The sequence below is a fragment of the Echeneis naucrates genome, chromosome 16 (genome assembly GCF_900963305.1).
Source record: "Echeneis naucrates chromosome 16, fEcheNa1.1, whole genome shotgun sequence".
In the NCBI taxonomy this organism is placed as follows: Eukaryota; Metazoa; Chordata; class Actinopteri; order Carangiformes; family Echeneidae; genus Echeneis; species Echeneis naucrates.
This window is the reverse complement of record NC_042526.1, coordinates 20132225-20158406: the sequence shown is the minus strand read 5'-3', so window position 1 is coordinate 20158406 and position 26182 is coordinate 20132225. Positions and strand designations below refer to the sequence as shown.

Sequence of the window (26182 nt, the reverse complement as noted above, 5' to 3'; positions counted from 1 at the left end):
AGACGTTAAGGTTAGGCTTAACCAGACATTAAACAAATATGTCAGGAAAAACTTTAATTCTGCAAGATGTCTTTTCAACGTTGGGTTGCTCAGTGGGTATATTGTGGTCAAACGATGAATTATCCCAAACTTTTTTGAACTACATTTCAGTACCATGCTTCCACCTAGTGGCTACAGTTGTGACATGCATTTCACACAATGCATGAATCTCACTCTCCGTGAGTGAAGTGTACATTTTTAACTAATGCCCACTATAGCTGGCTCTTGATTGGGAGCCAATTTGTTTTTTTACCTGTTGTTTATGTCTCTTAAAGCCATACACACACACACACACACACACACGCAATAAAAAGAACGCAGTCCAGATAACAGTTCAACTCCAGTCTCCTTGTAATTGTCTCTCTCCTCCTGGTACACGTGTGTCAGCCCGCTGTGCCACCTCCAACTAAAAAGAAAATAAAGCAAAAGCATACCAAAATCAAATCAAATCAAATCAAATCAGATTTATTTGTATAGCGCCAAATCATAACAAAGTTACATCAAGGCACTTTACATATAGAGCAGGTCTAGACCAAACTCTTTATACATTTATTTAAAGAGACCCAACAGATCCCCCGATGAGCAAGCACTTGGCAACAGTGGCAAGGAAAAACTTCCTTTAAGAGGCAGAAACCAGGCTCAGGGGGGGCGGCCATCTGCCTCGACCGGTTGGGTTGAGAGAGAGAGAGAGAGAGAGAGAGAGAGAGACAGGCAGGCAGGCATTGGAGGGGGGGGGGGTGTAGGCAGGAACATGTTGTTGCATGAAGTTCATGGAGTTGAGCTGTAATACAGAATTCATGCTATATGGGACCAGCAGGTGTTGCAGGAACATGGGATGGAGATGAGTCACCACCTGCAGGATGAGGACAGGGAGAGAGAGGAGAGGAACTGGGAGAGACAGAGACTTTGGCAGAACATGGTTAGTAAATGCAGTATATATGCTTAGAACTGGGTGAAACTGTTTTGTTTTTTTTGTTTTTTTTGTTTTTTTTTTTAAGAAGGATGGTTTTTATCAGCGCATGCAAGGAGGGAGTTAGAGAGAAAGAGAGAGAGAGGGTGACAGGGAGAGACAGAGAGCAAGAGAGAGAGAGAGAGAGAGAGAGAGAGAGAGAGAGAGAGAGAGAGAAGCTCAGTCCTTCCCCCAGCAGCCTAGGCCTATAGCAGCATACCTAAAGAGTAGAGGACTTTTTAACTGTACGCTCTGTCATACAGGAAAGTTTTAAGCCTGGTCTTGAAAGTTACTAAAGAGTCCGCCCCCTGGACCGATGCTGGGAGTTGGTTCCATAGAAGAGGAGCCTGATAACTGAACGATCTGCCTCCAGATTTACTCTTGGAGACTCTAGGAACCACAAGTTAACCTCCATCTAGAGAGCGGAGTGGCCTGCTAGGACAGTAAGGAACTATGAGCTCTCTGAGATACGATGGAGCTTGGCCATTAAGAGCTTTATATGTTAAAAGAAGGATTTTGAATTCTACTCTATATTTTACTGGCAGCCAATGAAGAGCAGCTAACACGGGAGAGATGTGATCTCTTTTCCTAGTTCCTGTTAATATTCGTGCAGCAGCGTTCTGAATTAACTGAAGGCCTTTTAGAGATTTGTTTGGACATGCAGATAGTAATGAGTTACAGTAGTCCAGCCTAGAAATTACAAATGCATGGACTAGTTTTTCTGCATCATCCTGAGAGAGGATGTTTCTGATTTTCCTAATGTTTCTCAGGTGGAAGAAAGCTGCCCGACTAACTTGTTTTATGTGAGGGACAAAGGACATGTCCTGGTCAAAAATTACTCCAAGGTTTCTTACAGTGGAGCTGGAGGCCAAAGTAATGCCGTCCAAACTGATGAGATGATTAGATAGTATTTTTCTGAGGTGCTTAGGACCGAGTACAATAACTTCTGTTTTGTCAGAGTTGAGAAGTAAAAAATTTCCAGTCATCCAGACTTTTATGTCTTCAAGACTGACTTCATTTGGCTTCATTGATAGGTACAGCTGAGTATCGTCTGCGTAGCAGTGGAAATTGATGCTGTGTTTCCTGATAATGTTGCCTAGAGGAAGCAGATAAAGCGTAAAGAGGATTGGTCCAAGTACCGAACCCTGCGGGACTCCATGACTGACTACAGTACATGAGGAGGAGCTGTTGTTTACATGAACAAACTGATAAGTTTGATAAGATCAAATCTGATAAGATCTGATAAGTAGGATTTGAACCACTTTAGTGCAGTTCCTTTAATTCCAATTTCATGTTCCAGTCTCTGTAGTAAAATATTATGATCTATGGTGTCGAATGCAGCACTAAGATCTAGAAGGAGAAGTATGGAGGCTGATCCATTGTCTGAGGCCATTAGAATGTCATTGGAGACTTTAACCAGCGCTGTTTCTGTGCTATGATGGGCTCTAAATCCTGACTGAAACTCTTCAAACAAACTGTTCCCATCCAGATGCTCGTGTAGTTGTTTTGCTACAGCTTTCTCAATGATTTTAGAAATAAATGGAAGGTTCGATATGGGTCTATAGTTTGCCAAAACATCTGGATCAAGATTAGGCTTTTTAAGCTGGGGTTTGATGACCGCAGTCTTAAGTGCCTGAGGTACATAACCCAGAAATAAAGTCAGATTAACCAAATCTAGAATAAACGGCTCAATTACATAAAAGATCTCTTTAAAGAGGCTAGTTGGTACTGGGTCTAATAGACAGGTTGACGGTCTGGATGATGAAACTATAGAAGCTAGCTCTGAGAGATTTAGAGGTGAGAATGATTCCAGATGTAAAAGAGGCGCCACAGCTGATTCAGCAGTTGCCGTCTTCAGAAGGGGATTTTTATCTAACGTAGGCAAGAGCTGATAAATTCTTTCTCTGATCGTGAGAATTTTGTCTGAAAAAAAACTAATAAAATCATTACTGCTTAGAGCTAAGGGGATCACTGGTTCAACTGAGCTATGGCTCTCTGTCAGCCTGGCTACAGTGCTGAAGAGAAACCTGGGGTTGTTTTTGTTTTCTTCTATGAGTGCTGAGTAATATGAACTTCTAGCACTGCGGAGAGCTTTTTTATACGTTTTTAGGCTGTCTTTCCAGGCTCTGTGAGACTCTTCTGACTTACTGGAACGCCAGTTTCTTTCTAAATTCCTTGATGTCTGCTTTAAGGTACGGATTTGGTAACTATACCAGGGAGCCATCCTCCTCAGATTGAATACTTTCTTTTTGAGAGGGGCAGCATTATCAAGATTCGAACGCAGTGTGGCCATAGTGCTAGTCACAAGGTCATCAACCTGCGTATGGGAGAAATCCTCATTTAAATTTAGATTTAGATATGGCATTGTTGGGAATGATGACCAAATGTTCTCTTTAAATTTAGCCACAGCAGCTTCAGATAAACATCTTCTATAGCTGAATTTATTCCTCAATGCTGTGGAGCCCATTAAAGTAAACTCAAATGTAATAAGGTAATGGTCAGACAGGAGAGAATTTTGGGGAAGAATTGTTAGCTTGTCAATTTCAATGCCATAAGTTAGAACAAGATCAAGGATATGATTGTAGAAGTGAGTGGGTTCATTCACATGCTGGGAAAAGCCAATTGAGTCTAGTAGGGAAAGAAACCCAGAACTAAGGCTGTCGCTTTCTACATCAACATGTATATTGAAATCTCCCAGAATAATGATTTTATCTGTACTAAGTACTAACTCTGATATAAACTCAGAAAACTCTGATAGGAATTCTGAGTACGGACCAGGTGGACGGTATACTGTAACTAACAGAACTGGTTTTTCACCTTTCCAGTCCGAGTGGGAGAGACAAAGAGTGAGGCTTTCAAAAGACCTGCAGCCAGATTTTGGTCTGGGGTTGATTAATAGGCTTGACTGAAATATTGCAGCCACCCCACCTCCTCGACCTGTGGTACGAGGGATATGAAAGTTAACATGAGTTGGGGGTGTAGCTTCATTAATGCTAACATACTCATCCTGCTGCAGCCACGTTTCAGTTATACAAAATAAATCAATATGGTGATCAGCTATGAGATCGTTAACTAGTAGAGATTTTGATGATAATGATCGAATGTTCAACAGTCCACATTTGATCGCAGTGTTATTTGAGACTAAGTTTGTGGCTGTTTTAATTACAGTTAGGTTTTTGTTTTTAGCTCCTCTTTTGTTTAATTTGAGTTTATTAACTTTTCTAAATTTAGGTCGTCGGGGGACAGACACATTTTCTATAGACCTAAACATAGACAGAGACTCTATTCTATTCTCGGCAGATGACCGCTCTGACTGAGGCGCAGAGGAGCGTGTTAAACTGCGGCTCTGCCTCCTGGTCTCGACCCGGGATTGTCAGGGTTTTGGATTTCTAATAAAATCGGCCATATTTCTAGAAATGAGAGCGGCCCCGTCCACGGTGGGATGGACACCATCTCTCCTAATTAGACCAGGTCTCCCCCAGAAAGACTTCCAGTTATCTATGTAGCCCACGTTGTTTTCGGGACACCACCTCGACAGCCAGCGGTTAAATGACGACATGCGGCTGTATATGTCATCACTGGTCCGATTGGGGAGGGGGCCGGAGAAAACTACAGTGTTCGACATCGTTTTAGCAAAAGTACACACCGATTCCACATTCATTTTTGTGACTTCCGACTGGCGAAGTCGGGTGTCGTTACTGCCGACGTGAACTACAATACTAGCATATTTACGTTTACCCTTAGCCAGCAGTTTCAGATAAGACTGGATGTCGCCTGCTCTGGCCCCCGGGATACACTTCACTATGGCCGCCGGTGTCGCTAACTTCACGTTCCTCAGAATAGAATCACCAATCACTAGAGTCGGCTTTTCAGCGGGTGTGTCGCTGAGAGGGGAGAACCTGTTGGAAACGTGAACTGGTCGGTGGTGAGCCGGGGGCTGCTGCCTACGACTATGCCTCTTGTCTCGGACAGTCACCCAGCCGCCCTGACTAGATCCCGGCTGCTCGGGAGCCACTGGGGGGGAGGAAACTATCTTAGCTGCCGTATGAGCTCGTCTAGGTTGGTCCGCACCGGCTACGGGGGGGGGCTAACTACACTAGCATAAGTTGGGCTAGCTAAAGTGCGGAGCCGGGATTCTAACTCATTAATCTTCGCCTCCATTTCTACCATCATCCTACATCTATGACAAGAGGTGCTATCATAAAAGGAGGCAGAAGAATAACTACACATGAGGCACAGAGAACAGGAGAGGAGAGGAGGAGGAGAAGGAGGAACAGAGAGTGGAGACAGAGAGCTAGAGGACATTGCTAATCGGGTAGTTTGATTAGCAGAGGAACAGAAACGGTTATAAACTTTGGAGAAAGGGGAGATATTGACTTCTAAAACCTAGTGTTGGTGTGAAAATAATTTTCTGCCTGATTACTCGAGTGAATTAGGAAATAATAGCAGAAGAACAGTGGAAACAACACAAGAAAAACAAAACTGCATGCAAATAAAGTTCAAAGAATTAAAATAAGCAAAACCACAGGGTTCCTTCCGTCTTCCAATCTATACAGTAAGTGATAATAAGGGGAGTAGAATAAAAGCGGTACTTAGCTCGGAGGAGGGGTGAAGCTGGCTTCTACGCCTCTGCATTTCCCACAGTGCGTCTCTCCTAAATCCTGCAACTGACCAGCACTGTCTGTATGGCCCGCTTCACAGCTCTGATCCCTTTGTTCCAGCTGTAGGCTGAATCCTGATCTCTGCTCTGTCATTGTGCTGTCACACTCTTCCTTGTCTCTCCTCCACCCGCTCTTCCTTATGCTTCCTTTCACCTGTGTGAGAACCGCCTCCCCCACTTCTCCACCAACCAACCACCAACCGTGCACCTGCAGCCTCGTGTTCCCTTCCAGGGCAGCACTGAACAGTGTCAAAACCCAGTGAAAACAGATTAAAAACAGTGCCCCCCAACTTGTCCCACCACAGACATAGACACCCTGTGTTTTCTTTTTGTCGTGCATATTTTAATTTATATTCTGTTGTATAATTCTTTTTACTTGTCTATGTTGTCATTGGACTTTTTTTATAATTCAGTTGGATCTTTGGGTTCTTTATAATTTATTACCTATATCATTATGTTTCAAGTTCAGGTTGTTAAATATATAAATAAACATAATTTTACATTATTTTGTAATAATTTTTAGCAACAAAAAAATCTAAGAAAGAGATGGCTCTTTTTAGTGAGCTGAGCCAAAAGAACCAAAATTCTCTTCACTACACATTTAAATGTTACCTGCGAGCTCACCACCCGAACTGAGTGGCACATGCAAAAGGACAGTTATGGCAACACCACTTGAACATGAACACAAGATATGCTCATGAACAGAGTTTATGGAATTCTATAACGCAAATGCAGTGGAGTCAAAAGTACAACATTTGCCTTTCAAATTTAGTGGAGTAAAAGTAGTAAGTTTCCAAAAAATAAATCACGAAGTGAAGTGCAGATACTCAAAAACTGTAATTAAGTACAGTACTTAGGTAAATTTAATTTGCTATGTCCACCACTGCTGCTGACATAACAGTTTAATCCAAGTCTTCCCATGGTCCCACCACTGCTTTAGACAGGTAAAATCACACTTAATTTTTCAAGCAAATGTTATTCGGTAATCATCGCAGGGAAGATGGTTTTATTAACTTGTTAATATCAGGGCCATATGTTAAAACAAGATGAAAGGTATTGAAACAGTTTTCAGATGTTGGGAAAATCTTACAATCTGAATCTTACAATTAATTAAATGCAAAACTAAGGCTGTCAGTGGAAACAACTGTGAGAACAGACTGGACCGAAGGACCCTTGATGCAGAGATGGAAACAAGTGGTGTGACAGTTTATAACAAACAGGCTGTTTATAACAATCCAAAGTCAAAACCAAAAGTCAAGTCAAAACCCTCAGGGATAGGGATCAAAATCGTTTAGTAAAACTCAGTAATCTACGACAGCTTAAGGTCAATACATAAAACTCACACTAGGAAACACAAGGAAGGATTGCTTGAACACGCATTGCAAACGAACTAGAGAATCTGGCACAGAAGAGAAGAAAAACACACAAATATACACAATATACGCAGGGTAGGGTGACAATAAGACATAGGTGGAACACATTATGGTAATCCCAAAGGCAGGAACTTGACAGGACATGAGGACTGACAGATTGCTCGATGGGGCCTAACAATAACTAAATTAATATTGAAATCATCCACTCCCATGATTTTATCGATACAGAGGACTAACTGTGATAAAAACTCAGAGAACATTGAATTTAGACCAGGTCTCAGAGTAAAGACAAGGTTGACAATAGACTGGAACAAACACAACTGGATTTTAAATTTTCCAATTTGACAATTAGGTTAGTGGTTTGTTTTATCAAATTTGGCAATATATCAGAATAAAAATACAGTGGTAGGGGCAAACGCAAACATTCTGATTCCATCTCTTTCCACTGTGGAACATTCCTTGTTGAGAAACAAAATTTAATAGTCCCTAGTTGTACTGCCCAAATATACCATTTTATATTTGGACACTTTAAACCTCCATTACTATGTGGTAGGTGTAACAAGGATAGTCTAATTCTAGCTTTTTTGTTTTGCCATATAAAACCAGTAAATAATTTAAATTTTCTTTAAGAAACCATCTGGTGTAGGCAGTGGAATATTCTGAAATAGATATAGTATCTTAATATATCCTGAGAAGCCACCAAATGTTTTTATTAACTTCAGCAACATAGGCACAGTTCTACTAAGTTGTGAGATGAACACAATAGCGTCATCTACATATAACGCTAATTTGTGTTTTGTATGAGCTATTGCTATTCCAGCTATTTTAGTATATGTTCGTATAGCTATGTTCGTGCTATCTGGAGACTTCAATGAAGTTTCTTTCTCATCCCAACTGACTGGATTTGCACAGTTTAATGGTCCTACCAGAGAAAATAAAACACTTTATCTGCTTTATTCCAATTGTAAAGAAGCCTATAGAAATACTGTCTTACCTTAACAAGCTAGCTCAAGTCACAACCAGGTTCTTTTGCAGACCTGTTATAAACCCTGAGTAATGTGGCATCTTATAACTACTCGCAGAGTCAGGAAATGGACACATGAGGTGAGTGAGGCTCTGAGGAACTGTTTTGATTGCACAGATTGGAATATGCTGCTGGAAAATGATGGGAACAGCATGGACATCACCAGTCTTGTTGATTGTACATCCACTTTTGTAAGGACACTCACACCTACAAAGGCTGTATCCAGTTTCTCAAATAATAAACCCTAGATCACAAGCCACATCGAGGCAATCCTCAACCAGAAAAAAGAGGATTTTAGAATTAGAACAAATGAAACGGGTGCCACACTACTTGAAAAGGAAATTAATAAAGGCAAAAGTAAAATACAGAAATAAATTAAAGAGGACTTTACATGATGGAAACATTTATGAGGTGTGGGAAAGAATCAATACCATTACTGGCTACAACAAAAAAAGAGGTGATTAATGGATGGAGCCAACAAACTCAACCAGTTCTTCAAACGATTTGGCACTGTTGCAACACCAACCCCATGTCTGTCTACTTCCACTGCTGCTACTTCTACTGTCCATCTGTGTGCATCTCCACTGCTACAGCTGTGTCCCTTCTGCCTTCTGTGCTTCCTCCACCATCCATCACTGTAACAGGGGTGAGGTTGGAACTTGGGAAACTGTCTACTGTGAAGGCAGCTGGCCCAGATGGTGTGTTTCCAATGGTGTTTAACCCTATAACGGCAAACGTATCATATGTGATACATGAGCTTTCAAGACCTCTACACAATCAGTGGGGTATTCTTGAAAAACCTGATATATATAATCAGAAACATGCCATGCATGGATAATACCCCAGGGGTCAGTAATTTGTTTATCTGAGTGTTGTCCATAGCCACTGCAAGAGCTCCTCTCATCAGGGACGAGACACAGGTGATATTTGGAAAAGAACTTCACCAACATTGAAATTATTAAAATAAGAAAAACATTAAAATCTTTATTGAATCATCAATAGAAGCAGTTCAATGATTGATGCAAAGTGAAATTACTTAATATTTCAATGACAATTTTTTTTTTTGAGTAAAACTGTGTTGAAAAAGTGTGTATCAATTTGACACAACAGGTAGATAAGGTAATTTGTCTCCAAATGAGTAAATTGTTTTTTTTTTTTTTTTTTGCACATCATGCATTACATATATAATCAAGTAATATACAGTCTTGTTATCATTTAAGTAAACGTATTGTTTAAATTAAAAGATGATGATCGTGGTAATGATGAGGACTGGACTCGTCCTGGAAGGACAGAGGAAAATGCTGGTAGTATTGATGATAAGGGAGGCTCAGATGATGAGTATCAACCAGACAAGTCTAGAAGTCCCAGAAGTGGACACAACACCAAAGCAGATGGCAAGGGGCAAAGTAAAAAAGAAGTAGTATCAGTGGAAAAGAGTTTGAACCTCCAACTCTTGAATTTGTGGGATGTGCTGATGAAGAATCTGAAGACATCTTGACTGTTTGCCAAGGGGCAGAAAATCCCGGCATGTTGGTACTATGGGAGCTGTTGTCCTAAAAATGACCTCAATCCTTCCAGCAGGAGAAAAATCAGAACATTTTTGCAGACATTTTACATCAGTTCCAGGAGCATTTGAAACATTCAGGAATCTACTTCATACATGCCAACTGATAGAGGAGAAAGATCTGAAGTCAAGACAGAAGGAAAAGAAGGTCAGGAAGGTAAACCAGGAAGAAAACATCATAATGAGATGGTATGACAGCAAAGCTGTGAACCTGCTTTCTTCTTTTGTTGGCATTGAACCACTGGGATCTGTGAAGCGTTGGGATTGGAAAGCCAAAACCCACATCATGGTTCTCATACCAGCCGTCATTGACACCTACAATAGGTTCATGGGAACCTATCAACTTTTTGATATGGTGTCTGCATTTTATAATTTTAGCTTCAGACTCTGAAGCTAACTCCCTCATGAGGAACCGTACAGGGGCAAAGAAGACAATACAGCAAGAGATATATAATGCACATCCAAAGCCACTGCATGACATGACAACCTGTGCAAGAGATTCAAGTTTGGTCCATTTCCCATTGGTTTCATTGTGTACTTCATCTACTACAGACATAACTGGAATACACCACTTGATAAAGCTAGGCAGTGACTGTCGAAGAATATGTACTGATGCAAGGGTGTCTTGTTTTCACGAGTTTTGGGGTATGTTTAAATCCCCAAAAGGGCCATTAAAATGACGGAAGGCGAATAATAACTCAAAGAGACGCAAGAGGGCTCTTGCACTGTCGAGCGCTTGGGCCCCTAAAAATAATAATGCCAAAGGATGCAACAGTATCAAGTCAGCCCCTCAGATGAACAGCATGGTGGTGATGTTCGTGGATGAGGGCAGGATGGTTGAACAGGTGGTAGAGAAAGGAATAACTGTGAAGCACCCATTCACTAACCCTAACCCAACACTGATGCTGGCAACTCCAGCAAAAAAAAATATCTGAAACATCCCACCTCTCGAAAAGCGTCCATCTTACAGCTAGATGCCCCCTTGGACATGGAGGAACTTCAGGAACCAGGCGCTCCTGTTTCTCCCCAAGGAAGATGGAAATTGACTGGTGTGTTTGGCAATCAGGTGTGCTGGATTCAGGCTCCAGTTTATCCGGAGACTGCTGTGTGGACCGAAGGACCTGGTGTGGAGTCCTCTGGATCAGCTGGTCCTGCGGTGTGTCATTTGTCTGGGACTAAAGGACTCTTTGTTTTTAATGGATTTTAAGATTGAGAGGTTTCACGCCCTGTCTGCTTTTTACCAAGGACTCTTCACTCTCTTTTCTGAAAGCTGCTGCTGATACAGAAAGCTCACTATGACTCTCTTTTCTGGCTGCTGCGGGAGCCGCTGGTCAGTGGAGGACACCTGAGCTACTCCTGCTTGGCAGGAACAGAGCTGGTCTCAGGTAAGAAGGTCCAGCCTGAGTCTGTACAAACCTCCAGTCACCAAGATTTTAGTAGTTAACGCCTCCATTTCCATCCTCAATCCTTCCACCTCAAACTGATTCCCCTTCTGTGGTGCTGTGGATACTGTTTCGCTTAGTGTCCCCAACTCAGCCTCCTGTTCTCCCTGTTGGACAATCTTCTCTGGAAGGCAGGAGAAGTTTTATTTCTTCAAACCTTCATTCTGGGCTTCAGATACAGTGTTATCACTGTGTGCTTTGCTCTCTCGCGTTTATTCTTTGTGGATCCTCAGTGTATGACCTGTTTTGTTTTGTTATGGTTTTTTTTTTGGATTTGTTTGCCTGATTTTTCGGACTGCCTTCGTGTGTTTGACCCTGCCTGCTCTTCAGTAAAGTTTTTGGATCCTGGACTAGTCTGTGTTTGGGGTGCTCATTCTGCAGCTGAGTCTCTCGGTAGCCATAGGCTCTGCCACTGACAATGAGAGTGATGAGTTGTATCGTCTGATGGCCACAGGCAGGAATGATTTCCTGCGATGCTCTGTTGTGCATTTTGGTGTAATCAACCTTGTACTGAATGTACTCCTGTAACTAGCCCAGACATGGGCAAACTACGGCCCGTCGAACTTGATTAAAATTATAGTAAAAACCCATGGATGTTTAAAAGTCTCATTCATTTCCCTTTTTCACCCTTTCCCCTGCAATACCCTCATTTCCCCAATAGTTATTAGTCTAGAAACATTGACCTTTGTTGGAGTGTAACTTTCCCGCTGCCATTTCCGCCCTTCGGTAAAAATGAGCAGATCAAAGAAAAGAAAAGTGGACACTGAGTGCCGAGTGTTTAAAAAGGAGTGGACAACAAAATATTTTTTCACTGAAGTCCGATCAACGTCTGTATGTCTGCACAGCAGCGGTACAGTAGCTTAATTAACACGCCTCACATCGCTCTCAATTCTAGTTTTCTTTCTAGTTTCTGCTGCAAGCAGGATATTTGATACAGTCTATCTCTCAGGACAATCCGTCCATGATTTTGCGGGGTTTAAAACAATTAGAAATTATTGAGCTTGACTATTTCGTTGGGTAATAATATGTTTTGAATGTTGAAAGTGATTCCATTGATCTTTTTCCAGTAAATGTTGATTTCTTTAACTTTGCACCGTCAATTGAAATGTATACAAAACAGACGCAATCTCCAGTTTTGATAAATTACATTTTGTGTCCAAATGCTCCTGGCCCGGCCCCTCTGTCAAATTTTAGAACCCATTGTGGCCCGCAAGTCAAAAAGTTTGCCCACCCCTGAACTAGCCAGCACATCGAGGAGTGGGTTGGACACATTGTCCAAGATGACTCACAAGCTTGGACAGCATCCTCCTCTCAGACACCTCCATCAGAGGGACCAGCTTCACTCCCACAATGTCACTGGCTCTACGGATCAGTCTATTCAGTCTGTTGTTGTCAGCTGCCCTCATCCTGCTGCCCCACCACACCACAGGATACAGGATACCACTGGCTACCACAGACTCGTAGAACATGCTGATCATAGTCCTGCAGATGTTGAAGGACCTCAGCCGCCTCAGAAAATGCAAGCGACTCTGGCCCTTCCTGTGGAGGGCGTCAGTGTTCTTAGCCCAGTCCAGTTTATTGTCAATGTGTACTCCTTACAATGTCCACACTGACCCCCTGGGTGGAAACAGGGGTCACCGGCACCGCAGTCCCTAGACGCTAAAAGCCAGAGTCCTGGTTGACTATGCTATCAAGAGATTCGGGACTTACATCAGTTCATACTGATCTGAACTCATGGACTTGTTCTGTGTTCTGCCCTGGAGAATCAGCTTGTATTTTCAGGTCAGCAGGTCTGATCTGTTTTTGTGTGTCTATGTCTATTTTTTATGTGACCAAAGAATGTGAACTGATCATTTTTAAATAGATGTAATAAAGTTGCTTTCAAAAAAATCTAAATTGCTTTCTCTTTCTCCCTCCCTCTCTCCAGTCATTTGGAAGACGTGGTGTTTGACTGTGGCTGTGAGATCCGCTGGCTGCAGCTATGGCAACAGAGAGGGGAAGCAAGTTTAAGCAGCCAACAGTTATACTGTGCTGATGACTACAGGAAGATACTACTCCATGACATGAACATAAGCAGCTGTGGTAAGTCTCACACACAGACCCATGGTATAGACAATTTTAACTCTGCCCTTCCAGAACTTTATATCTGAGTTCCTTAGATGTGGGGTTATTTATATAACCAGGAGGAAATATATTTGTTGACTATTTTCTACAGCAGAGTAATTTACACGTATTGTTCTTATTGTTCATGATGAAAGAACAATGGAAAATTTTCTTCATATTTTTTTCTTCAGGTTATTATTCTTCATTTTTCATTTTTATTTGGATATTTATTATAATATATTATACTAATATTTCATTGATTTTTTTTTATTAGCCATTAATATAAGTCAGATAATTAATTACCTTCTAATTTCATTTATATGTTAAAATGAATTTGTAACCAAGTACATTAGCATCTTCAGTTACTGAAATGTTTTCTGACACAGTGATCATCCACCAAAAAACTACTACACAAACATATAAATGAGTTTTAGTGCTCAGAAATTAGCTTTATGAAACTAGACTGATGGTTTTATTTCTGAGCAACAAAAGCTACGACCACTGCTCATTGACCCATTTGGTGTCAGGTTGCCCCAATGTCTACGACACAGCCAAACTTCTTTTTGATGATCAGCTGCTTGCCTGCCTGCTGGATGGAATAATTTCCTGTTGTAGAGGCCAGTTTGGCCCAGCTCATGGTAGACCTCTGTCCTCTGTCTCAGACCTGCCTGAAATCAGTGTCAGTCACAGCAATCTGACTGTTGTAGAGGGAGACCAGGTTACTGCCATCTGCAATGGCTCCGGGTCCCCCCTACCTGAGGTGGACTGGCCTGTCAACGGAATGCACTCCATCAACACACAAGAGGTAGAAACACATGTGAGCATATTGTGTTAATATGCTGATACATTACATATTGAGAGTTTACATACTCTAGAATGGACACCCCCACAAACTTCACACAGTGTGACACACTCTGAAGTCTGAACTGTCTCTGTCTCACTTCAATCATGTATATACGGACCCATATCCAGAATTCTGTGTGATTCCACTTGTTTCACAATCAGTACAGTTTATCCAAAACCAGCTTCACAAATTTTAGGCTTGCAGACCATGTTGGGCTTCATCATGTGAAATTATGAAAGTCCATCTAATTAAGCCTCCTCTGGTAATGGTTGGAGCATCATAATGTTCTCTCTCTTCATTATTTACTTAATCTCAGAAAGTAGCCTGTGACTATGTTTCCTTTGGCTAATCAGGCTGCAGTTTAACATTACGTTAACATTACAAAAAGAGCAGGCCAGCATCACACTAATGTTAGGCTTATGGCAGGTAAACTAAGCATGTTGATATGCCCATGTGAACATGCTATTATGTGTTGTGTTTTGTGTGTTGTCTTTTAAGTGTAATTGCAACAGAATGCTAACAATGATTGTTTGCTAACTGACTATGCTGGATAGTGAGCTGGATTGCCAGGACAGCCCACTCAGCTGTGATAGTAAAATGTTGTTCAACTCCCTTTAGGCCAAAGTTTACAACAACAACACTGTTCATTCCATCAACATCACTCTGGTCAATGTGAGCAAAGACGACAACAACTTCCTGCTGACCTGCACCGCCACAAATGTGGTGGGCATGACCAATGCTTCAGTCCTGCTCACTGTTCACTGTAAGGACACACATACACACAAACACAGCTGCTACTTTTCATCTGTTGTCTTATTTGTCAGATGCTTGTCAATGTGAATAGTGATGTAGATTAATCTACATAGCCTGGAAAGAAAACTCAGAAGCATATAAATAACTCTTTGCAATGCCATAAGCTCCTATTATTCAGCATTGATAGAAGACAACAAGAACAATCCTACATTTGTCTTTAATAATGCAGCCAGGCTGACAGAGTCATAGCTCAGTTAAACCACTGATTCCTTTAATTCTCAGCAGCGATGATTTTATGGGCTTTTTTTATGAATATAATTGTAGCAATCAGAGGCAAAATTGAACCTACAATTGGCAGTAGTCCACTATCAAATGCAATCAACTGTAACACCTGCTTTATATTTGGAATCTTTTCACCGTTAAATCTCTCCGAGCTAGTTTCTCCATTTCCATCATCCAAACCATCAACTTGTCTTTAAAACCAGATACCAACCAGGCTGTTTAAAGATGTTTTTCCACTTCTTAACATATATATTTTAGATTTGATCAATCTTTTTTTGTGATCAAGTTTTTACTTGATTTTTTTATATGGGCATATGCAGCATATTGAATTTTGTATTGAATGAAGTACACACATTAAATATACAGTATATCCCCCAAACATCATATTTCATTTCTTCCAAACCCATCCACTGACTCCCTCTCATCCTCTACCTCCCACAATAACCGTCATTGGGAAAAAAAAATGTTTTTTTCTTTTTTTTTTGATCAATTGGACTTTATCTTTAGGTAATGTACCACAGACTTTTAATATTGCAGTTTTTAAACCTCTCCTCAAAAAAACTCATCTTGATTTAGTTGTATTTAACCTCCATTTCATTTCTAAAATTCTTGAAAAAGCATTTGCAAGCCAATTATATGAGCATCTCCATAGCAATGGCTTAGTTGAAGAGTTTCAGTCAAGATTTATTACATATTATAGCACAGAAACAGCACTGGTAAGTGTTACCAATCATATTCTAATGGATTTAGAAAAGGACTAGCCTCCATGCTTGTTTGGATCTTAGTGCTACATTTAACATCATTGATCACAATATTTTATTACAGAGATTAGAAAATGAAACTGGAAATAAAGGAACTGCACTAAGCTTGTATAATTCATACTAATCAGATAGCTATCAGTTTCTTCCTGTTGCCAATGGCTCTTCCTCAAACACTATAATTAATTATGGAGTTCCACAGGTTTCGGTACTTGGACCACTCCTTTTCACCCTATATGTGCTTCTTTTAGGAAATATTATCAGGAAGCACAGCATAGATTTTCATTGTTATGTAGAAGATACTCAGTTACACATGAAAACTAAACAGCTAATCAAAGCCCAAAGCTCTCAGTGACCAAGCACTCTCACTTAATGCTAATATTTACTTACATACTTAGTTTTACCAGGTTTCAGTCACTCCTTACATCTGTATGTTTTGCTTGTATTTTCTTGCATCCTCTCTCTGCCTGCTTTCATTATCTTTCCGGCCAGCCTTTCCTATCTCTCTCTCCCTCTGAACCCAATCAGTCCAGGTGAATTCTGTCCTCCCTCAGCCTTGTTCTTTCTGAGGTTTTTGCCTTTAAAAGGAAAAAATTCCTTGCCACTAGCTATGTTTACATGGACACCAGTAATTGTTCAGATCAAAACTTCCTCGTGATCAAGATGGATGGATTATGCCAATTGTTGACCCAATGGCGTATATGTAAACACTTATTCCGAAATTTGGGTAGAAATTATTTTAACTGTGCATGTCTGTTACGTTAGCCATATGTTGATGTAACGTATTCCCACCTTTACTATAGCTAGCAGAAGACATGGTGGGAGTTGAAAAGAACTGGGCCTCTTTTATTAAACACGGTGTACACAAAACGAGGCGCACATCACTTTCCACATATATGTCTACATCTGATCTATAAAAAAACAGACTTGACACGGGAATGTGTGCACCCCTAAGCAACCTGATGAACACAGTGATCCTAAATTTAAATCCAAAGCAACCAAAGAACCTTCATAGATAGAAAAGTTGGAATAACTACATAAATTCATCATGACTCTGACTCGTTATCGTTACATTATCTTTTAACGATCTTACGCACAGTTTTATAAATGAAGCCTCTGCTCTATATTGGACACAAATATGCTACCACTCAAACATATATCTAAACACATCATGAGCAGATCTTTTTTACGGTCCATATAAAAAGTAAAACTCTAATCTGAAATGTAATCTAAATAACTAACTAACTGTTAGCCCTGAACATTGAACTCAACCAGCACTCCTGCAAAGCTTTCTCTGGTTGACGGTCAGCTTATCCATACTATATACATTCTAGTAGCACTGTCTCTTCAATCCCAGTTATCACAAATGTCAGACCTATGAAATGCATTTCTGATCTCCCAAAATCAGCTAACCTTAGCAACCTTATCAATATTACTTCAGTCACCACCCCTCCACACAGAAATGCACCTCAAATATTAAAAATGGCTCGTTAAACGTCAGGTCACTCACAAATAAATTATTTTTAATAAATGATCTAATTAGCACCCACAGTCTAGACGTCACTCTGCTAACTGAAACCTGGCTAGATAGAAATGGTGCAGCTACACTCATTGAGAATGCTCCTCCCAATCTCAACTTTTTCCACACTACCAGAGCGAATAGGAGAGGTGGTGGAATTGCTGCCGTCTTTTCCGACATTTATAGTTTTAAGGACATCTCTCTTGGCGAATATAATTGTTTTGAATACCTAGTAATATCTGTACAGTGTAAAACCCCAATCTTAATAGTAACAGTCTATTGTCGACCAAAGTCTAAAAGTGGCTTTCTGGAAGAATTCTCTCAACTACTGGCCGAGGTCTCCACCAACTATGACTGTCTTATTTTATCAGGTGATTTATATTGACAATGAAACATATCCAGATGCCACTAACTTTTTGAGTTTGCTGGAGGCATCTGATCTCTCCCAACACGTCCGTGGACCTACCCACAATAAAGGACACACTTTGGATCTCATCATCACCAAAGGACATAATATTACTACACCATGTGTAATAGATGTAGCTTTCTCTGACCATTGTTGCATATATTTTAATGTATCTGCTTCCTCTGTACACTATAATAGTTCTCATACAATCAAAAAACGCATAATCAACAACAATACAATTGAAAGTTTTCAAGGGACCATGAATAAGGGACCGTCCAATGTATCGCTAGCTGGTGATCCTGTGGACAGTTTCAACTTAAAAATACAGAGTACTGGACAACATTGCACCAGTTAAAACTAAACATGTAGAAAAAGTAAAAGTTCCCTGGAGAACTGGCATAGAGGTCAGACAGTCTAAAAGAAAGTGTCGCCAGGCAGAGCGACAGTGGACAAAAACAAAACTTAAGGTTGTTAATGAGATTTATAAGGACAAACTGAATGAATATAACAAAGCTATTAAACAAGCTAGATGGTCTTTCTTTTTTAAAATTATAAATGAAAATGTTAATAATAGTAAAGTACTCTTCTCCACTGTTGACACCACTCATAAATCCACCATCCACCATCCCATCACATTTGCTGTCTACAGAAAAATGTGAGCAATTTGCTTTATTTTTTGATAGCAAAATTAACACAATCAAACAAATCATCAGTGCCCTCAGACCAAAAAATTAACCTCTCCTTCATTTTTCCAGGGGCTCCACCTGTTTTATGTCCCAGTTTGACCGCTTAGATCCAACAGAGATCTAATCTCTAATATTGTTTGGTCAGCTCAGGTCCTCCACCTGTTGCTTGGAACCTATTCTAACCACATTTTTTTTAAAATCAAATCAAATCAAATCAGATTTATTTGTATAGCGCCAAATCATAACAAAGTTACATCAAGGCACTTTACATATAGAGCAGGTCTAGACCAAACTCTTTATAAATTTATTTAAAGAGACCCAACAGATCCCCCGATGAGCAAGCACTTGGCAACAGTGGCAAGGAAAAACTTCCTTTAAGAGGCAGAAACCTTGAGCAGAACCAGGCTCAGGGGGGGCGGCCATCTGCCTCGACCGGTTGGGTTGAGAGAGAGAGAGAGAGAGAGAGAGAGAGAGAGAGAGAGAGAGAGAGAGAGAGGCAAAACCGTCTTTAATTGTTTTGCACCCAAAGTTTTAAAAATCATTAACTGGTCTCTTCAGTCTGGTATTTTCCCCACATCACTTAAAACAGTCATAAAACCACTTCTGAAGAAAAATAATCTGAATCCAAATGTTGTAGCAAACTATTGGCCCAGCTCCAATCTGCCATTTCTTAGTAGAATACTTGAAAAAACTGTTTACATTCAACTCAAAAAATATCTCACATCAAATAGCCTCCTAGATATTTATCAATCAGGTTTTTGTCCCCACCATAGCACAGAAACAGCTCTCATCAAAGTAATAAACAACCTGCATATAAACACAGACTCCAAAAAAATATCTGTTCTTGTTCTACTTGATCTCAGTGCCACTTTTGACACTGTTGACCATAACATTCTGTTGGAGAGACTCGAGAGATGGGTGTGCTTATCTGGTCCTGTTCTAAAATGGTTCAATTCATATTAACGTGACAGGAAGTATTATTATTTTCATCGGCGACTTCTCCTGAAACAAAAGGGACGTTACATGTGGGTGTCCCCCAGAGGTCAATTCTTGGACCATTACTGTTCAACCTCTATATGCCTCCATTTTCACATGTCATCAATAACCATAACGTCAATTACCGCAATTATGCAGACGAGTCGCAACTTTACATTTCTCTATACCCTGATTTATCTTCCGTACAGTCCCTCATCCAATGCATCAGTGACATTAACAAATGGATGACAGAAAACTTCCTGCAGTTAAATAAAGACAAAACAGAAATACTAATCTTTGGTGCACAGACTCAAAGACTGAGAGTGGTGGAACACTTCAAGTCCCTCTCTCTGGAAAGCAAAACTGTTGCAAGAAATCTTGGCATAGTCATGGACAATTTAAACTTCAGGAGTCATATCCACCACATCACAAAATTATTCTTCTACCATCTAAAATATATATATCCAAATTAAGAAGTTTTCTATCAAAACCTGATTCTGAAAAATTAATTCATGCATTCATAACCAGCAGATTAGATTACTGTAACGGCCTATTCATTGGCTTCACAAACACCAAACATTAATTAAAAATGCAGCAGCATGTACTCTCACTGGTACAAAAAAATATCAACACATCACACCAGTTTTTAAAACAACGCATTGGTTACCCATCAAAAAAAGAATAGATTTCAAGGTCCTCCTGTTAGTTTACAAACCACTAAATGGTCATGCACCTCAGGACCTAACAGACATGCTAATTACTTACACACCAGCAAGAACCCTCAGGTCCACAAACACTAGTACACTAGTCACTCCCTGCACAAAAACTCAGGAAGGGGAGGCTGCATTTTCTGTTGCCCCATGCCCCACGCAGGTGGAGCAGCTTGTCTGAGACAGTAAAGACTGCCCCGTCAGTCAATACTTTTAAAAATAGGTGAAAACCTTTTCTTTTCTCAACAGCGTTTGATTGTGTGTGTGTGTGCTTACTCTGTGCTTTGTATTGTTTGTTGTATGCTGTAAAGCACGTTGAGTCTGTCTTGTGCATGAAATGCGCTCTGTAAATATAGTTTGAATTGAATTGATTAAATGAAATTTTGTGCATGCAAACATAGCTTCTGTTGCCAAATGGTTGCCCTAAGGAGGGATTTGTTGGGTCTCTTTAATAACTCCATAAAGAGTTCGGTCTGGACCTGCTCTATATGTAAAGTGCCTATGATGTAGCTATAGCTATCGTGTGATTTGGTGCTACATAAATAAAATGCATTTGATTTAATGTGATCCCAATATCATAGTGTCTATCACACATATATATATATATATATATATATATATATATATATAATATACACAGTTAAGAGTGCCTCAGAAGTATTCATCCCACACCCCTGATGGCCCTTTTTATTTGAAATATGCTTAGCAAACATCTTTTTATTTTTGTGGAAACAGATTTGTACAAATTACTTTAGAAAATTGGCAAGTCAATTAATAAAAAATAAAATGTAGTGTAAAAATAAAAATGTAGTAAACAGTATAACTCCTTGAAAGCTTTGACTGGTGAAGAACCAGCAAAATGTGTTTTGTGCAGTCTCTCCCATCTCAATGATGGTATTAACTGAACTCAAGAGGGAGCTTCAGGGTTTTTTATCCATCCGCTGACACCATTTTTTTCGGTAAATTCTAACATTTACAAATTAAATTGTTAAAAAAAAAGTAAGTAAGTTTATATATATATATATATATGTTTGGGCACACTTTCCTCATCATTTGAATGGGAAATTGTTTGTAGTTCCACACTGACACAATAGTGTTGTTGCTATGCCATAGGGACATATATGAATATTCCAGGGTTTAAAATATCATAATCTAAATGTTCACATGTTGTCACAGGCAGAGTCTGAGCTGCATCACAACGCATTGTGGTTACACAACTGTGTTGACCTTACAACATCAGCAGGCTGTGACACACACAAATCCACAAACACAGACAGGTCACTGGACTCTATTATGTAACATTAATAACTATGTGTTTCAAATACAGAAAGTCTTCAAAGCACTTCCACCAAAGGACAGGACACAGCTATGGTCAGGAAAAAGACACTGATTGGAAGTGAAGTTCAGATTTTGGTGGTGTTGCTATCTTTTATTTCTAGTTCCTCCCTCCATCGTGAAGCTGAAGGAGCCTGAGCGTCGCCATGATACCTGCATTGAATTCACAGTTAGGGGGTCACCCCATCCAACCCTGCAGTGGTTCTACAAAGACAAGGTGCTCTTGATTCATATGACAGTGTTTTACAACAGCTGTGTGTGTTTGTGTTTGCATCCTGGCTAATCAGCTTTGTTAGTTGGTAGTGAAGTTACTGTTGGACTACTGCTGCACTTTCCTTCAGGAAATCTCCCACACGGAGTATGTGCGTCCTGACATGGACATTTACCAGGATTATATAGAAGGCTGCTTGACCTTCAAAAACCCAACACACCACAACAACGGGAACTATACCCTGAAGGCCACCAACTACCTGGGAGAAGCAACCAGTACTGTGTACGGACACTTCCTTAACAAGCCCTTTGACGGTGGGTTAGATTCTCTTCACATCCTTGCACCATCATTTTTTTTAGTTTAGTTTAGTTTTTAGTTCAAAGTACATATTACAGGTAATTTTTTGAGATGAAACTTGTCAAAAAAAATACCATTTGAAAAGTTAAGTTTGGTGGTTTTTAAGTTTTTTTCAAGACATAAGAGCACAAATTTTGTCCAAAAAGTGAGAAGTTTTGAGCTAAGCCTCTAAAAGTGCTATTTTTTTTTCAACACCGCGTCATATGACGTAGGCAGAAGGAGTCGTATGCTAGGTTCTGCCATCACTCAGTGTGGGAGTAGGTAGTTATCAGTCAGGGAGTTGGTGTGTTTTCAGTAGTGTTGTATTGCATTGCGTTTGTGGAGGTTGCACAAATTCCAGCCTGTCAGGACATTGAGTCCACAGGTTTCCTAACAGGAAAAAAAACACCGCTATCCTCCTTTCCTGGGTGCGTTTTGTGCAGCTGAAGAGACGGACTTCACGGCTGCATCAGCTACGACAAACGACGCTTTCGACCAAAGGATTATCAAGTGATCTAATGGAGTTCAACATGAGACCCAGGTGCGACTGACACCGGGTGTGGTGCCTTCGATGCACACAGTGTCCTCAGCCCAGCTGTCTGAAGCAGGCTCCGGTTGTGGTGGAGAAATTTTGAGTTTTAGAAATCTGCTGAACATTCAGCATTATTATGTACTTTATTATCTTAGTTCAAATATGGAAAATAGAACATGTAAGTAAAATAACTAAATAGAGGAATTAATGATTTCTGCCCTAAACATAACACACTTGTGTCTGGCCTTGCATTTCCCAAACAAGCTCCAAACAAACAAAACGTCTCCTGCGGCAATAGTACAGCACTATACCTTGTAGTGTTGACAGATATTATAAATATGAGACACTTCTTCAAAATCATAAATTTTGATTATATGTTAGTGTCAATACTCCTGCCTGTAATAGATGACTTAATAATTTTGCTATTGCTGGACATATGATGGTAATCTGTGCAATATTACATAAGCTAACACCACCTGCCCTGCTCTCCACTGATTGTCCTACGTCCCCTCCACTTTAGCTTTTTCGGACTTGGAAGTAAAATTTTCTCACAAAAATTACTCTAGAAGCCTAATTAATGTATTTGCAAATATTTTGAAGAAAAAACAGTTCCTATATTATTTTTCTAAACATTGATTCAAAGTGGTCGTTAATCTGCAATATGCCCTTTAACACCACACGCAGGTCAAGTTTTTATGAGATTGATGTACTTTTAGTCTTGCAGCCAAAACTTTTATTATTTCAGTGCCTGTCTGAGACAATCAGCAGCCCTCCCTGGAAACAAGTTCATCAGCCTTTATTGAGTCAAATGACTTTTGTGTAGGAAGGCAGAGCTACACCACAGTGAAACAAAGGGCAGGATGTGAAAATGTGAAGAAAAAAAAGAGATATATATCTATATCTTTCAAAAGATATAGATATATATTTTGGACCCTGAAGCAAAGACACTGGTAGAACGTATGAAGAGATGGAAATGGATGAGATGGAAAAAAGGATGAGCATGTGGAGAGAACACCGAAGACACATGGTGATTAAGCAGAATCATGAGCATGAGTAGTAGAGTGAGGACTAGGCTTAGATAGTCAGGTGATGAGGTGAATGGAAGCCAGTGTGGCCCGTCTGCTGCCATAGGAGAGACCAGCCACATACAGGGATAGGATAGAAGGAGAGAAAACATTTAACAGGCGTTGGTGGCATTGGAGTGAAGTTTGCTATGCTGTTCCCGTCACCCACCTTAAAATAATGAGAGTTCAAAATATTATTGTGTTGATCACTGTAAAAAAGTGGGAGTTATGACAGAAGAAGATGGCTCAATAGAGGAAAAAAGTAAAGGAAGAGTAGACAGTAGATGTAGGCAGTGTATTAGGTTCAGAGAGCAACTTAACACAGTGTGACAGTAGCTGGTGAGTGCATCTACGGTCGCTCACTACATCATGAAACATGCATCTGAAATCATCACCAGGGACCGGAGGTGGGTCAAACGGCCTGGGTGCAAGCATGCAAGGGCACCAAAGACACCACGCTCAGGGAGCCAATGCAGCCAAAGAGCATGAGGCCAGCACTGCCCTCCAGACACAGGGACAGCAAGCAGGCAACAAGAGGAGAGTTTCTGTGTGACTGTTGACCAGAAGTGCTGCACAAGTGAGCAGAGCCAAAGATCCGAATACAGGTGCCTGAAGTGAATTAATACATACTTTATATTTTAGTGATATACTTTGAGTGATTTGCCCACTAATAATTCATGAAGTTTGGCGCATCCAGACAATTTTTTCTTCACGGTATATAAACATATTTTCGCTTTTTTACTACTTGAGTAGGGCACAGTGGCATAGTGGTTAGCACTGTTGCCATACAATAAGAAGGTCATGGGTTCGGTTCCTGGGCCTGGGGCCTCTGTGTGCGGAGTTTGCATGTTCTCCCCGTACCTGCGTGGGTTTCCTCTGGGTACTCTTGTTTCCTCCCACCGTTCAAAGACATGCATGTTCAGGGTACTTTGTGACTCTGGAACCCTCTTGGAAGTGTTGTTTATTTTGACTAGGTTATAGAGTGATTGAAAAATTTGCTTAAAGGTTAAATACTTACTATCATGATATTTTGAGTTCTTGTAGGAAACGTAAAATGAACTGCAGCTGTAATGAAAAAAGAGCGCTCGATCTTCAGGTAAATTTGTTCCTATCTTTACCTATGGTCATGAGAACTGGATCATGACCAAAAGACTGAGATTGTGAATACAAGTGACCGAAATTAGCTTCCTCAGGAGGGTGGCTGGTTTCTCCCTTGGAAATAGGGTGAGGAGCTTGGTTGTCCAAAAGGAGCTCAGAGTAGAGCAGCTGCTCCTTTGCATTGACAGGAGCCAGCTGAGGTCGTTTGGGCATCTGGTTAGGATACCTCCTGGGCACCTCCCTTGGGAGGTGTTCCAGGCACGTCCAGCTGGGGGGAGGACCTGGGGCACACTGAGGACCAGGTGGAGAGATTATATCTCCACTCTGGCCTGGGAACGCCTCGGGATGCACCAGTCAGAGCTGGTCGATGTGGCTGGGGAAAGGAAAATCTGGGGCTCCCTGCTGACGTTGCTACACCCACGACCCGACCTTGGTTAAGTGGATGAAGATGGATGGAGACTGGGCTCAACGTTTTAGCCAAACAAACAAAGTACAACTGAAAAAAGATAATATCCAAATACCTGACAAAGAACTTGTTTCAACTAGGAAGTCGAAACACCTAACCCTAACCCTAACCCACGAAGCATTGTATTATGGGTATTGTAATAGTACTGGATAGACTAGCATAAATTATTCTTTTAGCTTGCAACAGCGCTCCGCCTCCCATTGGCCTGGGGGTACCTAGGGCTGCTCGTAACGTGTGAACTGGTATTCTTTTGCAAACCGCCTGATATCACAGTCTCTGCAGTTCTATGTCTTGCAAAGGCCTCTGACTGCTTTAATAGTGACCTCTGCTGACATGTGTTGGACTTCAGCTATCTAAATGTACTGTATCTTTGACCACTCAAAGAGATCCATGCCAAACTTCTGCCAAGGATGGTCAGGAACAGCAGTAGGCAATAGTTGTTCATGGTTATGTAACCTATGTTTTTGACACATTTCACAACTTTCCACCCTCTGACCTATCTGTGTTGACATTCCTGGCCACCGTACTGCCTCTTTTGCTCTTTATCTCCTCCAGCCTTTTATCTATAATCTCTTTCTGCAGCTCCATTAGTGGTGTGGTGATCATCGCTAACTGTGCCATAAACTTAGGTACATAGTTCAGTGTTTCCTCTGGGTTTTGTTTCAGCAGCAACGGCAGACTCTCTGGGGGAGCGTGGCGGAGTAAATAAACGGCACTGCAGATTTAACTTTTAAGTATTTATTGGCTGGCCAGTTGAAAATGGCTTTTTCCCTTACAACCACTACAACCTATACATCTCAGCCATATACAATGTCAGATAAAGGCTTAGACCATTATCTTTTCCAGTTGTCTTTCTCTTCTTAGAGAAATATTTGAACAAGTTAATCTGAAAATGCAGTCAGCAGTTAATACATAATGACGTGTAGATACTAGCTTTATGCTATCAATTAGTTGACTCCAAGTTAGCGTCACAGAGTAAGCTAATAAGTCTACCTTTTCTCCGGTAATTCACTGCTTTATTCCTCATGACAACACTTCTCTGACTCTGACCTG

At 40.6% G+C, this 26182-nt stretch overlaps 1 protein-coding gene across 2 annotated transcripts in view; it reads left to right on the top strand.

Annotated features, from left to right (window-relative positions):
• LOC115056109 (NT-3 growth factor receptor-like) overlaps window positions 1-26182 on the top strand; it is an 82028-nt gene that overhangs the window by 23386 nt on the left and 32460 nt on the right. Inside the window, exons 5-10 of one of the 2 annotated variants that reach the window (XM_029522374.1) lie at window positions 12979-13133; window positions 13817-13959; window positions 14617-14761; window positions 21527-21639; window positions 21764-21947; window positions 23801-23827. In XM_029522374.1, the coding sequence (XP_029378234.1) occupies window positions 12979-13133; window positions 13817-13959; window positions 14617-14761; window positions 21527-21639; window positions 21764-21947; window positions 23801-23827 (767 nt within the window). The remainder of the gene's footprint in view (window positions 1-12978; window positions 13134-13816; window positions 13960-14616; window positions 14762-21526; window positions 21640-21763; window positions 21948-23800; window positions 23828-26182) is intronic. The other variant, XM_029522373.1, reaches the window with a different exon arrangement.